The following is a 14,931-nucleotide window of genomic DNA, read 5'->3' as shown; positions in this document are numbered from 1 at the left end:
ACTGAAGATAGTCGGTTCTGCTGAATATAATTTAATCTTGAGTGATTTATAAGTCAGTTCAGAGTTTTGCAGTGTTTCAGGGATGTTTTACTGAGCATCAGCTTCCGTGTTACTAATGACACAGAGAAATGTTGGTTTAGAGAGAGATTGCATATTGACATTTTGTCAGATAAAATGGGTTTTTACTGTATTGGAAGTATACTTCTGAAATCATTTTTTAAAAGTCATCTAAAGGATCGTTTGATGAATAAGTCTATCAAAGATGTTCTCATTCTTGTTTCAACTCCCATAACCGTCTGTTACATCAATGAAGTAATTAAGAATCTTGGGCCAAATACACTCACACACTCTCCAAACTGGTCACACTGTGTCCATTAGCATCTGTTCACATTGCCTGTGTTTGCTCCTGGTGGCACACTAAACATCTCTTCAAAACAGATCTGTTTCTATGGCTGTTGAAATAACCCTTAAACACTGATTATCCCCGTGAGGGAGCCATATCCAGCTCCATGTGTTACAGACTTGGAAGTCCAGGAAGCTTAGTTTTTGGCCTTGGGTAAAGGATTTAACCTTTATGTCCTTGCCCCCTTTTTCCTTACCTCAAGAATGGGCATTATAATTTCCCTACCAGTTTCAGAGGGTATTTGTAAAGATCAAACAAGATAATACATGTTTGGGGAATTTAAGCTTTGTAAAGATGAAGATATTCATATTGACCTTCAATAGTTTAAAGTGTATACTACATCCCTCTGGTTGCCACTGTTTTCTTTTCTTGGCAGATCTAGATTAGCAGCTTTCAGAAAACCTTTACAAGCCTCGGCCATCATTGCTCTACAGAGATGGAAGAGAAATTTCCTATTTGATCATTTCCCAGAGAAAATAGCTTTTACTGTCTTAATAGCCTCTGAATCCTCTGGTTTCAGAATAATAATAGTAATAGTCACTATCATTTAATACTGTCTGCCAGGCTATTCTCTGTTGTTTTGTTTTGTTTTATTTTCCAGTCCTTACAATTACCTTGTAAAGTGTTATCATCTCTTCTTAACATGTGAGGAAACCAAGGCTTTAACGAGGTGGCTCTTGCTGAAGTTCTCAGAGCTTATAGGTGATAGAGCAAGAATTCAAAAAGAATTTTTTTTTTTTTAACTCTTAAGCCTATACTTTGTCCCTTTCTTTTTGTAGATTATATAAGGCGATTGCTTAATCTCTAGAAATTTTATTCACAACTCCCTGAATGTCTGAAAATGACCCTGTCAATTTCTGGCATCAACTGTGCTGAAGAGCACGGGATCTGGAGCCAGACTACACAACCTGAGTTCACGTATCGTATCAGCCCACCACTTGTGTCTTTGTATGTTAGGCAAGTTATTTCTCTGTGTCTCTGCTCCTCAGCTATAAAATGGGAATAATAATAACCCCTTTCTCTTGTCACTGTTGTGAGGATTAAATGAGTTGACATGTGTAAAGTACTGAGAACATTCTTATAGTTGCTGTAAAGTTGGCTCTGACTCATGGAAGGAATTGTTATGTTTGAGCCCACTGCGAGGCCACTGTGTTAAACCTTCTCACTGGGGGTCTTCCTATTATGCACTGACCCTACCCTTTACCAAGCATGATGTCCTTCTCCAGGTACAAGTCTCTCCTGATAACATGTCCAAAGTTTAAGATACAGTGTCTCACTATCCTGGCTTCTAAGGAGCACTCTGGTTATACTTATTTCAGCACAGATTTGTTTGTTCTTCTGGAAGCTCATGGTACTTCTAATATTCTTATCCAACACTGTAATTCAAATGGATGGATTCTTCTACAGTCTTTCTTATTCATTGTCCAACTTTCACATGTATATGAAGCAATTGAAAATACCAGGAGTTGGGTCAGGCATACCTTAGCCCTCAAATTTACATCTTTGCTCTTCAAAGTTTTGCTCTTCAACACTTTGAAGAGGTCTTGTGCAGCAGATTTGCCTAATGGAATACATCATTTGATTTCAAATCCTCTTCACTTCCAGTAAGCAAGATTATAGTATATGCATGCCACAGCTTGTTAATGAGTCTCCCTCCAATCCTGATGCCACATTCTTCTTCATATAATCCAGCTTCTCAGATTAATTGCTCAGCATATGGATTGAATAGGTATGGTGAAAGGATACAGTCCTGACACACACCTGTCCTGATTTTAAACCATTCCATGTCGCCTTGTTCTGTTCAAATGCCTGCCTTTTGGTCAATGTACAGGCTCCTCATGAGCACAATAAAGTGTTCTGGGATACTCATTCTTTGCAGTGTTATCCATAGCTTGTCGTGATCCACACAGTCAAATGTCTTTGCGTAGTCAATAAAGTATAGGTAAAAATATCTTTCTAGTATTCTCTGCTTTCAGCCAAAATCCATCAGCAATGATGTCCCTTGCTCCATGTCCTCTTCTGAATCTGTCTTGAATTTCTGGCAATTTGTTGATGTGCTGTTACAGCCATTTTTTAAACTATCTTCAACAAAATTTTACTTACATGTGATATTAATGATATTGTTCAATGATTTCTGTATTCTATTGGGTCGCTTCTCTTTGAAATGGACACAGATATGGATTTCTCCCAATTGTTTGGCCAGGTAGCTGTCTTCCACATTTTTTACATAAATGCATATGTGCCTCCAGTTCTGCAGTGCTGCATCAGTTTGCTGAAACATTTCAATTTGTATTCAGTCCATTCCTGGAGCCTTGTTTTTCACAAATGCCTAAAGTGCAGTACAGCATGAAAGTCTTCCTTCAACACCATTGGTCTTCTTATACTACCTCTTGAAATGGCCTGGCATCAACTATTTCTTTTTGGTACAGTGACTCTGTATATTCCATATTCTTTCGATGCTTTCTGCATCATTCAATATTTTGTCCATATAATCCTTCACTGGAGTCCTGGTGTGATGCTGTGGGTTAATGCACTGGACTGCAAAGTCGGTTTCAACAGCAAGGTCAGTGGTTCAAACTCACCAGCCTCTCCTCGGAAGCCCTATACAGGGTCACTATGGGTTGGAACCAACTTGATGGCACTTAACAACAAAAACAATATCCTGGGAGCGGCTGAGGACTCTAGATTCATGGACTAAGAAGAGAAGGACTAAGAGCTGGTGGCCAGGAGACAGACTTGCAGAATGTGCCCTTTGGAGATGTAAATTATTATATATGCCTGAGTGGTTTTTTTGGTTTGTTTTTTTAAAAAGCTAAAGTGGATAGAGAGAAATACTGTTAACTGATGGTACATGTAAAACTCTCACTCAATCCACAATAAAAACCTTAAATTTAAAAAATAAATAAATAAATAACAATATCCTTCAATATTGCAACCCAAGACTTTTCATTCTTTCTGCAGCTGTCTCAGCTTGAGAAGTGTTGACCGTGTTCAACACAAGTGGATAGCTTTAACTATCAGAAATGTCTTCTCTCAGTTTGATGTTATTGTTAAGTGCCTTGGAGTCAGTTCCAACTCATAGCGACCTTGTGTAGGGTTTCCGAGGAGCAGTTGGTGACTTTGAAGCACCAACCTGGCAGTACACAGTCCAGTGCTTATCCTACAGCACCACAGTATCTTGAGTACTAGACTGCAAACCAGACAGTCAGCAGTTAGAGTCCACCAGCCACTCCATGAGAGGAAGATGAAACTTTTGCTCCCACTATTTCAGCCTCGGAAACCCTGTGCAGGGTCACTGTGAGTTTGAACCGACTTAACAAAATCTCACTGTTTAGGAGGCTACAAGTCCATGTATAGGCTGCCAGCCTTAGGGGAAGGTTCTCTTCTCTCTCTGTTGGCTCTCTAGAAGGAGCCTTCTTTCCCCCAGCTACAGGCCCAGCGCCCCTTAGAGGTCACCATGGTTCTTGGCCTCAATCTCCCCTGAGTCCACGAGGTCTTCAGCTCAGGGACCTTGGGTATAAAGGCTGTGTTCGTTCCTGACTCTTCTTCCCTGGTGATAGTCAGGTCCCTCATTTTAGGCTTGCTTCTCACTCCTTTTATCTCTTGTAAAATAAAGGTCCAGTTGAATCTGTTACACTAATAAGCAACATCATGATTGTGATGGTGAAGGTGGTAGCATGCAGTTAAATTGTTCCAACTCATAGCAGCCCTGTGTAGAATTTCTGAAACTATAAACCTTTACGAGAGCGAGCTGCTGGGGTAGATAGATTCAAACTGCTGACCTCGCAATTAGACTTTGTCTCCTTAACATCATGATAAATGGTGAAAATATTGAAGTTGACAAGGATTTCATTTTACTTGTTCCATAATCAACACTCATGGGAGTAGTAGTCAAGAAACCAGACAATGGATTGCATCAGGTAAATCTGCTGTCAAAGACCTCTTTAAAAAGCATTAAAGAGCAAATGCCACTTTGAGGACTAAGGTGCACCTATCCTAGTCCATAATGTTTTCAGTTGCCTTTATATGCATGCCAAAGCTGCACAGTTAATGAGGGAAGCAGAAAAACTGGTGCATTGTTGATGAAGAATATACTGAGCATACCGTGGGTTGCCAAGAGAAAGAATCAATCTGTATTGGAAAAATACAGCCAGAATATTTCTTAGAGGCAAGGATAGCAAGACTTCATTCATCTCATGTACTTTGGACATGTTATCAGGAGGGACCAGTCCTTGGAGAGGACATCATGCTTCCTAAAGTTAGAGGGTCAGCAAAAAAGCGGAACCCCCTCAATGAGATGACTTGACACAGTGGCTGCAGCGATGGGCTCAGGCATAGCAGTGGTTATGAGGATGGCGTAGGCCCCCGCAGTGGTTCTTTCTGTTTTACGTTTTATGTTTACTGTGAGTCCGAACTGACTGCATTGCACCTAACAACAACAACAAGATCAAAGGTGATGCAGCCCCAAAGGGTGTTACATATACCCTATCTCTCCATGTCCTCATCTCTGACTCCATCTCTGGTGTCGCTGCTTCTCTGGATAAGGTCCTGCATTCCGCTCGTGTTCTTCTCCCTTGGTAGTCCTAGGGTCCTCTGTTTCTGGACTGTACGATGAACTACTCCCCCATTTTTGTTTTAAAACTTCTACCTCTACAGTTGTGACAGTTGCAATTAGCCATGATAACAATTTGTTGTTGTTGTTAAGTGCCATCAAGTCGATCCTGACCCATAGCAACCCTGTATAGGGTTTCCGAGGAGCAGCTGGTAAACTTGAACCACGAACCTTGCAGTTCAATGGCTTTGCAGTCTGATGCATTAACCCACAGCGCCACACCAGAACTCCTATGATAACAATTACTCACTATTAAATCATAAGACTCCTATCCCCATCTCTTTTCACCAGACCCTCTAGACAAGATGAAAACTATTCAGTGGAGACTCTATCTTCCCCCCGCCACCACTCTTAAACTAAACTCCTTCTTGAAAACTTGTAAGCCAGTCACTTCGTGCCTTTATCGCCAATGTCTAAGTTGCCTTTCCCTGTTTACCCTGTATACAGAGGGGATAGGACTGATACTTGATGTGAAGATTCCTTCCCTCTCAGTTGGGATTTTCAGCTACTACATCCATCACCAGCCGCTCCTTGGAAACCCTATACAGGGTCGCTATGGGTCGGAACTGACTCGATGGCATTTAACAACACATCCATAAGTACAAGTCAGCTTCATCGAATTGTAGCAATTACACTCGTTTCCTTTATCCAAAAAAATTTTTTTTTTTTTTTATCTTCCACTAGTCGAGTTCTGATCATCAAGCCATCTAGGCTAGGTCAAATGGGTACTGTCTGCGAATTTGACTGTCTTGTGCATCTCCCCTTACTTTACTCTCAGCTCTAGCCATCCATGACTATGCCCTTGCCCATGGGCTTAGGAGTCCCCAGGCCTCACCACATTTCAGACCATCCAGCCCTTCATCTTCTCTCTATCGTCTCCAGGTAAACGGGAGTCTATGGACCATGGCTGAACTCAGCCCATTTCTTCATTGCTGCCTTTCCACCTCTCCCAGTAGACCACCGTGGTCACCAGCAAGCTTTTACATGCCTGCTCATGTGTTCCCTTTGAGTTTCAGTCTTGGAGGGGAGTTTGTCCCAAAGGGACTTGATTGCTTGCCTTGATGGCTCCCCGGCAAACACCTTGCTTGTTCTTGTAGCAGCCAATCTGACTGCCATTTTTGTTTTGTATTTTTCCTGCTGATTTTTCAAGAAGTATCTTCTGTTGCTCTAGCTGTTCCAGGCTGGTCTGCTTGTCCTTTCTAGTGGGGATGTCCCACCTCAGAAGGTTCTGGATGGAGTTCAGGAGTCTACCTAAGGTCCTATACACTACAAAGGTTCTGCAAGAAACCTAGTTCACTGGGCAAGTTATAGAACTCATTTTAGGTATGAAAATCAGCCTATAACTGATTGGAAAACCTTAAACAAGTTCTAGAACTTACCCAGTGAAATATGCTTGCAGAGCTTTCTGTAATCATGTTTCCTAATACTCTTTTCTATCCCACTCAAGTGTCTATTTTACAATAGTAAGCAAAGAACACCAATATTCATAAGACAGTCAAGCATCTTAACATTATTTCCTCTCTTCAGACTATGTCACGATCCCTGTATCACAGAGCCCTGTTGTTCCAGAGTAGAGCATGCATCACTATTTGCTTCTGTCCCATTTATTTAGCCCATGCAAACCTGCCTCAGTGTTCCCCTATCTACCTTGTTCTTCTACCCCCTCCCCTTGCATTGCCCTCCCCAACACCTGAACTATGATGTGTCTAACCCCAACCCTGTGCTCTACCGTCCCCTCCCTCCCACACCCCTCTACCCCTCACCATCACCCCCTCCAGTAACCAACCAAGATTTTTTTTTTTCATTCCTTTTAGTATAGGTATCTTTTCTTAAGCTTTTATAATAATGGTCTTATGCAATATTTGTCCTTTTGTGACTGACTAATTTCACTCAGCATAAGGTCCCCAAGGTAAGGTTCATCCATGTTATGTGGTGGCTTGTAGCTTCCTTGTTATTCTTCAAGATAGAATAATATTCCATTGTGTGTATGTACCAAAGTTTGTTTATCCATTCTTCCAATGATGGCTTAGGCTGTCTCCATCTATTTGCTGTTGTGAATAGTCAGTCATACCATAGCTTCTTGTTGTCTTCAAACAATAGCCATTTGATCCATGCACACATTCCATATAGTACAATTAAGTATTCTGGAATCCTCATTCTTCGTAATGTTAATCCATAATCCGTTATGATCCACACAGTTGAATGCCTTAACATAGTTGATAAAACACAGGGAAACTTCTTTCTGGTATTCTCTGCTTTCAGATAAGATCATCTGACATCAGCAATGATAAACTTGATTCCATGTCCTCTTCTGAATCCAACTTGAACTTCTGGCAGTTCCCTGTCAATGTGTATCTTCAACAAAAGTTTATTAGCATGTGATATTAATGATTGTATGTGAGAATTCCCACAATCTGGTGGATCACTTTGCTTTGGGATGGGCACATATATGGATCTCTTCCAGTTATTTGATCAGATAGCTGTCTTCCAAATTTCTGGGCATAAACAAATGAGCGCTGCTAGAGATGCATTCCTTTGTTGAAACATCTCAGTTGGTTTTCCCTCTATGCTTGGCGAATTGCTTTCCACCAGTGCCTTGAGTGAGGCTTGAACTTCTTCCTTCATTGCCAGTGGCTCTTGATCTGTGCTGCCTCCTGGAATGGTAAAATGTCAACCAATTATTTTTGGTACAGTGATTCTGTATTTATTTTTGCCCGTAGAATTCTTTAATATCACAACTTGAGGTTTTGTATTTTCTCTTCAATTCTTTCAGCTGGAGAAATGCTGAGAGTGTTCTTCCCTTCCGGTTTTCTCACTCCAGGTCTTTACACATTTTGTCATCATACTTCACTTAGTCTTCTCAGGCCGCCTTTGAAATCTTCTGTTCGACTCTTTTACTTTGTCATTTCTTCCATTCACGTTAGCTAATCTGTGCTTAAGAACAACTGTTAGAGTTTCTTCTGACATCCATTTTGGTCTTTTCTTAGTTTCCTAACTTTTTAATCACTTTCTTCATGTATAAGGGCCTTGGTTTCTTCCCACAATTCTTCTGGGCTTTGATCATTAGTGTTTAGTGCATCAATTGTTTTTGAGGTAGTCTCTATATTAAAATGGAATGAATTAAAGATCATACTGTAGCTCTCATGGACTTGATTTTATTTTCTTCAGCTTCAACTTGAACTTGCACATGAGCAATTGATAGTCTGTTCTGCATTCAAGCCCTGGAATTGTCTTGACTGGTAATATTCTACATCTTTGCCATCTCTTTCCACAGATGTAGTCAGTTTGTTTTCTGTGTAATTCATCTAGCAAGATCCAGGTGTATAGTCATTGTATTTGCAGGGGGGCTGGGAGGTGGGGGCAGTATTTTTTAGTCCTGATGAGTAAGTCATTGGTCTTGCACATTTCTATCATGCAATCTCCAAGATTGTTTCTGTCACCAAGGCCATGTTTTCCAACTGCTGATACTTAAATTTTGTTTCCAACTTTTGCATTTTAATTACCAGTAGTTATCAATGCACGTTTGACCAATTTCAGATAGCAGTTCATAAAAGTCTTTCATTTCTTCATCTTTGACATTCATAGTTGGTACATAAATCTGAATAATTGCTGTATTAACTGGTCTTTTATTTAGGCTGTACTCCACTGACACAAACATGAGATGTTCTTTTTTATGATGAATACAACACCGATTCTCGTTCATTTGTCATGCCCAGCATAGTAGACTATGTGATCGGTGGATTCAGGATGGCTACTCTCAGTCCATTTTAGCTTGTTAATTGATATCTTCAAGCGTTGCATTTCATTTTTGATGACTTCCAATTTTCCTTGATTCATACTTTGTATGCTCCAACTGCTTACTATTAATGGATGTTTTCAGTTGATAATTCACATATTGACTCATGCCACATCAGCAAGTGGAAGTCCTGAAGGCCTTCCTCCAGCTTCGGCAGTCTGGTTCCAATCTGAGGACTCGTCATCCAGCACTGCATCAGGCAGCATTCAGTTACATCTGTAGACCTTTCATTGGTTAGTTTTAGGACATAGACTGCCATGCTTTTCTTCCTAGTCTGCCTTAGTCTGCAGGGTCCACTGAAACCCATTTGTAGTCCATGTCCATACACTGTGGTGGCCCTGCTAGTATTTGCAATATTAATGGCATAGTTTTCCATCATCATAGCAACACGCAAGCCACACAGTAAGACAAACTGACTGATGCCTGTTGGAGAAGACTGCCAGACACACAGTATTAAATATTAAATTAAATAATGCATATTAAAATATTAATTAAATAATACATTTTAAATGCATTTATAACAATTCTTTCCTTTTAACCACTATCTTGCAGTATTATATGCTGAGCCAGCTTTTAGTCAATTTTTTTTTCCTTTTTACCGAATGAGTATGCTACAGTAGTCATCAACTATTGATCAGCCAGCAGCAAATCTGGAAAAGGCAGCTTGATTAAGAACCTTGCAACCACTTACTCTTAACCCTCTAATGTAATTCAGAGAGGGCAGAAGGCTTTGGCCTGATGCTCACACGCCATCGTGAACTCACCAAGTCAGTCATTTGTTTATGATTAATTTAGTTCAAGGAAAGGGGGAAAAAAGATGACCTGCAGAAAACTGAAGTGTTGATTTTAGAGAGCCATTGGCTGTCAGAATGAATTGCAGTTAACTTTTACATATAGAAGAGTCTTTATTCTAACCAGTCTCTTGTTGGTATATATTCCCCCTACAGAAACCAGTGATGGTGTGTCTCTACAACTGGGGAACACAAAAGATTTTATTATTTCATTTGATCTCAAGTTCCTGACAAATGGGAGTGTGTCTGTGGTTCTAGAGACCACCGAAAAGAATCAGGTCTTCACTGTCCATTATGTCTCCAACACCCAGCTCATTGCTTTTAAGGACAGAGACATTTACTATGGCATTGGATCCAGAACGGCATGGAGCACAGTTACCAGGGACTTGGTCACTGACCTCAGGAAAGGAGTGGGTCTTTCCAACACAAAAGCAGTCAAGCCAACCAAAATAATGCCCAAGAAGGTGGTTAAGTTAATTGCAAAAGGGAAAGGATTCCTCGACAACATTACCATCTCTACCACAGCACACATGGCCGCATTCTTCGCTGCCAGTGATTGGCTGGTAAGGAACCAGGATGAGAAAGGTGGCTGGCCAATCATGGTGACCCGGAAACTAGGAGAAGGGTTCAAGTCTTTAGAGCCAGGGTGGTACTCTGCAATGGCCCAAGGGCAAGCTATTTCTACACTAGTCAGGGCCTACCTATTAACAAAAGACCACATATTCCTCAATTCAGCTTTAAGGGCAACGACCCCTTACAAGTTTCTATCAGAGCAGCATGGAGTTAAGGCTGTGTTTATGAATAAACATGACTGGTATGAAGAGTACCCAACCACACCTAGCTCTTTTGTTTTAAATGGCTTTATGTATTCTTTGATTGGACTGTATGATTTAAAGGAAACTGCAGGGGAAAAACTCGGGAAAGAAGCAAGGACCCTGTATGAGCGTGGCATGGAGTCCCTGAAAGCCATGCTCCCCTTGTACGACACTGGCTCAGGAACTATCTACGACCTCCGTCACTTCATGCTCGGCATCGCGCCCAACCTGGCTCGCTGGGACTACCACACCACCCACATCAACCAGCTGCAGCTCCTCAGCACCATCGATGAGTCCCCAATCTTCAGAGAATTTGTCAAGAGATGGAAAAGCTACCTGAAAGGCAGCAGGGCAAAGCATAACTAGAGCTCACACCCAAAGCATCGCTCAGCCTGTTCCACACAGATGCTGGGGGCGCTCTCCCAGCACAGCTCCTTCCAAGGTTGGGGCCTGGGTTTTTGTGGATGACAGCAAAGTGACAGGTGACCCTTACAACCAGTCTTCCGAGACAGTTGCATTCCGTGGGTTGGATGTGTAGACATGCAGGGGGCATTAGAGCAGAAAAATGTTCAGTCAGTGGACTGAACACAGGTTTGTGCCCCTTTGCCCTGTCACTCTGTGGCCACACAGTTGTCCCAGTCTCTCCCAGTTGGGGAAAGATAACGGTGCCCCAGCCAGCTGTCTAGCACGTACCTGAACACTTAGTGTGAAGCTCTTATAAAGTGTGACTATTTATGTTTATGCTTGAAAGCAGACTTTTGAAAAATTAATGCGCTGTCATCCAGTAAATTTGTACATGTAGCCTGGGCAACTTGTTTAAAAAGATATTTTCTTTTCTATAGATTAATGTCTTGGGGGCAAAGAGCATTTGTTGCACTCGTTCGATTTGTTCTCTGTGGGGAGTATTTTGAATGTATGGTCTCCTTTGAAATGTGTGAATTAGAAACACACCAGTGTCCAGGCTTCAGTTCTGAAATGAAAGCACAACTGGAAGGAAACCAGGAAATGACAAAAAGCTTTGTCTATTTCATGAAACTTGAGCTACAATCAGCAGAGGTTGGATAATCAAGTCTGTCCTCCCCCGGCCCCTGTCGTGTTAGTTTGTTTTTTGCCATCATCTGGAATTTTGTATTTCGTTTCAGACTACACTTGAGAGTTTTTCCCATTTTGGTATAATGCTCTCTGGGACATTTTCTTTTAAGCCTAAATTCGGGAAGGAATTTAGTAATTTTGATAAAGCTACCACCCGTGCTCTTTCAGGATTTTTTTTTTTTTTTTCTCTCTTTAAAGAAAAACACTAGTAGATGAGATATTACAGCAAGGATCATAGCAGGGTTTTTCCCTCCTTGGCTCGTTCTTGGCGGTTAACCTTCTAAACCATTGGCCCTGCATGGTATTTTCCTTGGAAAGTGTAATTTTAAATGATTCCAGCTACTGGATGGAAGATACACTCCTGCATCTGTCATACATGTAACCAGACTGTTGCGGTTGTCTGTCCTGTTACACCTCACGTGACTAGGTTTGCCAGCCCTCATACCATGGGCAGTATCTGCTAGAGGGCGTCAGATAAACAGATGAGATATTGCTTTAGTGGATGGTAATACAGTAAACCAATATTATCACTTCTACAGATTGGAATCAGGAGACCCCACAATTCCAGAGCACCGAGTCTGACAAACACAATGCAGGTGAACTGTGATCTATCTCAGGTGCACACCAGAATCCAGGTGGATTGCTGGCTTGCACTCTACTCAGCCCTCAAACACGATTGCAAATCAGAAAGGGGGTGGGGGTGGCGCAGGAGGGATAGGAGCAGAGACGAGGCTGTAAATCTGCGCTGAAGACAATGTTAAACTAGCCGTACAAAAATAAGCATAAACTCCCAGAATATGTGGCCACAACTTTTCATTTTCCCCACCCCATAAACAAGTATGGGTTAGATTTTCCCCTAGCTTTTGCCTTTTGTAGTTCTTATATATTAGATGTCTCCGCAAGAGTAGCCCACCCTCTTCCAACTCTGAGCGACCCTGTATGGGGTTTCCGAGGCTGTAAGTCTACAGGAGCAGAAAGCGCCATCTTTCTCCTGCTGAGCAGCTGGTGGGTTTGAACTACTGACTGTGTGGTTAGCAGTCCAGTGCTTATCCTATGGTGCCACCAGCGCTCCTCATGTTGCTGCAGTTATGTGCTGTGGAGTCGGTTTTGACTCCTAGAGGCCCTGTATACCATATCCGAAGCTGTAAATCTTTACGGGAACAGAAAGCTTCTGCTTTCTCGTGGGGGGATGTCTGGAGGGTTTGGACTGGGCACTCGTGGTTAGCAGCCCTGCACGGTGTCACCAGTGGTCCCTTAAGAGGCCCTTATTTGTATAAAATTTCAAGGCTAACGTTCAAAGATAAACTGTCTCTTGGGACCCTTTTCCTACATTGGAATTGTTCTCCATGGTCCAGCCTTCTGCTTTCTATTTGCATACCGGTACTTCAGAATTGGGGGCTCAGTGAGAAGGGTGGGGCTTCTTCTATGACAATTACCAGTGCCTTAACAATGCAGCTGTCCTTGTCCACTGAAGAAGGGAAGAGATGTGGATGTAGAACCGGCATCGCTACTTCACTGTCGTGGCTTTCACACTGCCTCTCACATTGCCGCCGCTGCCGCCGCCGCTTGATTGATTTTCCTCATGATCGGGGAATGTTCTAAGAGGGTGAGTTGGACCTTAGCAGCGTTGTCAGGACACACCAGTGGCTCTCCAGCTGTAGGGAGCTCACAGAAATGCAGGTCCCAGGGAGTCTGTCCGTCAGTCAGTCTGTCTGTGAAGCCCAGCTTTTCTAGGAGCATTGGGCCTCTCTGACGCAGGAGACTGGGGGCTGACTTGGAGGAACAGCTCCCTAGACTATCCCTCTTATTCATTTTTGCTCCTAAACACCTACAGAGCTTTCTTAGGTTTTAAATGGTAAAATGTTTACTTATTCTGAGCTTAGAGAGAATGAGGAGGGTATTTTTAAATGTTTCCCTTTGTCTCGTTTTTTTCCCCCACATTTTTCTTTGTTTCCAGATTAATAGGTTATAGTTTGGGGGAGGGGGTTCTCTTTCACTGATCTTGTGTTCACTTTGATGTGAAATTAAATCCATTGCCGCTTCAGTTGTAAAACCAGCCAAAAGTTTTCCGGATGAAGGTTAAGGCTGACCCATGAGGGGTTGTTCCACATAAACCTTCATCCGAGAACCACCCTGTGCACAGAGAACACATGCAATGTGACACCCAAGCACAACCCTCCAGATGTGGCTGTCCTTTCTCTTAGTCAGTGTGAAAACTGTCACTGAAAGCTGCTATTTTTATCCTCCTTGTAACTGTCTCTCCTCCATTGTACATGTGGGTTAGATACCATGTGTTAAATATGCAATAAAGTGTTTACTGGATGCCCTTCTGAAGGGCGGTCCTTTGTAAAGCTGTACAGACTTTCCAGTTTAAGCACAATGTGCACATGTTAGTTTTATATACAGCAAAACTTGATTTTTTGCAGATGGAAAGGTATTTTGTTTCTATACAAAGTAAATGGATTGTTTGTGCTCCATGTAAAGCTGCTTTATAAAATTGTAAAATAAAGTTTTTATCTTGAAAGGTATATAACTGGGTAGTTCTCTTTCTTCTTGAATTATTGAAGGTTATTTGAGCCCAGCAAGCAGATTCTTACCCTCATTTCCTCTTCAACCTGTGACAGCCAGCCAATGAGACAACAAGTACTGAAGGCCTTTGGGCCCTCTGTGATGAAGTGGGCTTGTGGTGTTGATGTTAAATGCCTTAGAGTCGGTTCTCTCTCATAGCAGCTGCTTGGTTTGAACTGAGAGAGCAGCTGGTTGGTTTGAACTGCCAACCTTGTTGTTATTAGCCCAGTGCTTATCCACTGTACCACACCAGGGGTCAAAGTGGGCCTTATGCCTACGAATTTCTAGTCTACAGAGGGGGGCCCAATGTATACAAAAAAATGTCACAAAAATGAAATGCTAAATCATGTGGTCTTTTGTATATTTACCTCTTTTCCAGACCAGTAATAAACCCAAATCCGCTGCCTTCAAGTTGACATTTCCAAGACTGTAAGTCTTTATGGGAGCAGAAAGCCTTATCTTTCCCCCAAGGAGTAGCTGGTGGGTTTGAACTGCCAACCTTGCAGTTAGTAGTCCAATGTTTATCTTCCCAAATACATGTAAAGCCAGAGAGCAGTCTGGCTTCATGTTATGTTTGATTGCATCTTCTCTGTGGGTTATAAACCTTCTGCAACATTTGCAGAGTGGAACTCCAGTTGACCACAAATCAAGTTCTTCATTAATGAGCACACAGATTTTGACAAGCACGAGTCAACATTCTTGGCAGCGGCCCGTCTCCACTGTCTTAGGTTAGAGAGCAGCTAGAAGGTTGTAGTGAGTCCTGGACAAGATGAGGACTCAGACTGCTCTTGCTTTGGTTTTCCTATTTGTAGCCAAGCAGTACATTTGGTTGTCCTTCATTAACACACCGAACA

The 14,931-nt window shown here is 42.1% G+C and overlaps 1 protein-coding gene across 1 annotated transcript in view; it reads left to right on the top strand.

Annotated features, from left to right (window-relative positions):
* Positions 1–10,783, top strand: part of GLCE (glucuronic acid epimerase) — a 142,740-nt gene extending 131,957 nt beyond the window's left edge. Inside the window, exon 5 of the mRNA XM_006866551.1 lies at positions 9,759–10,783. Coding sequence (XP_006866613.1) covers positions 9,759–10,783 — 1,025 coding nt within the window. The remainder of the gene's footprint in view (positions 1–9,758) is intronic.
* The last annotated feature ends 4,148 nt before the right edge of the window (positions 10,784–14,931 follow it).

This window comes from Chrysochloris asiatica, unplaced genomic scaffold (genome assembly GCF_000296735.1).
Source record: "Chrysochloris asiatica unplaced genomic scaffold, ChrAsi1.0 scaffold00092, whole genome shotgun sequence".
In the NCBI taxonomy this organism is placed as follows: Eukaryota; Metazoa; Chordata; class Mammalia; order Afrosoricida; family Chrysochloridae; genus Chrysochloris; species Chrysochloris asiatica.
Note: the sequence above shows the minus strand (reverse complement) of the source record. Positions and strands in the feature narration are given on the sequence as shown.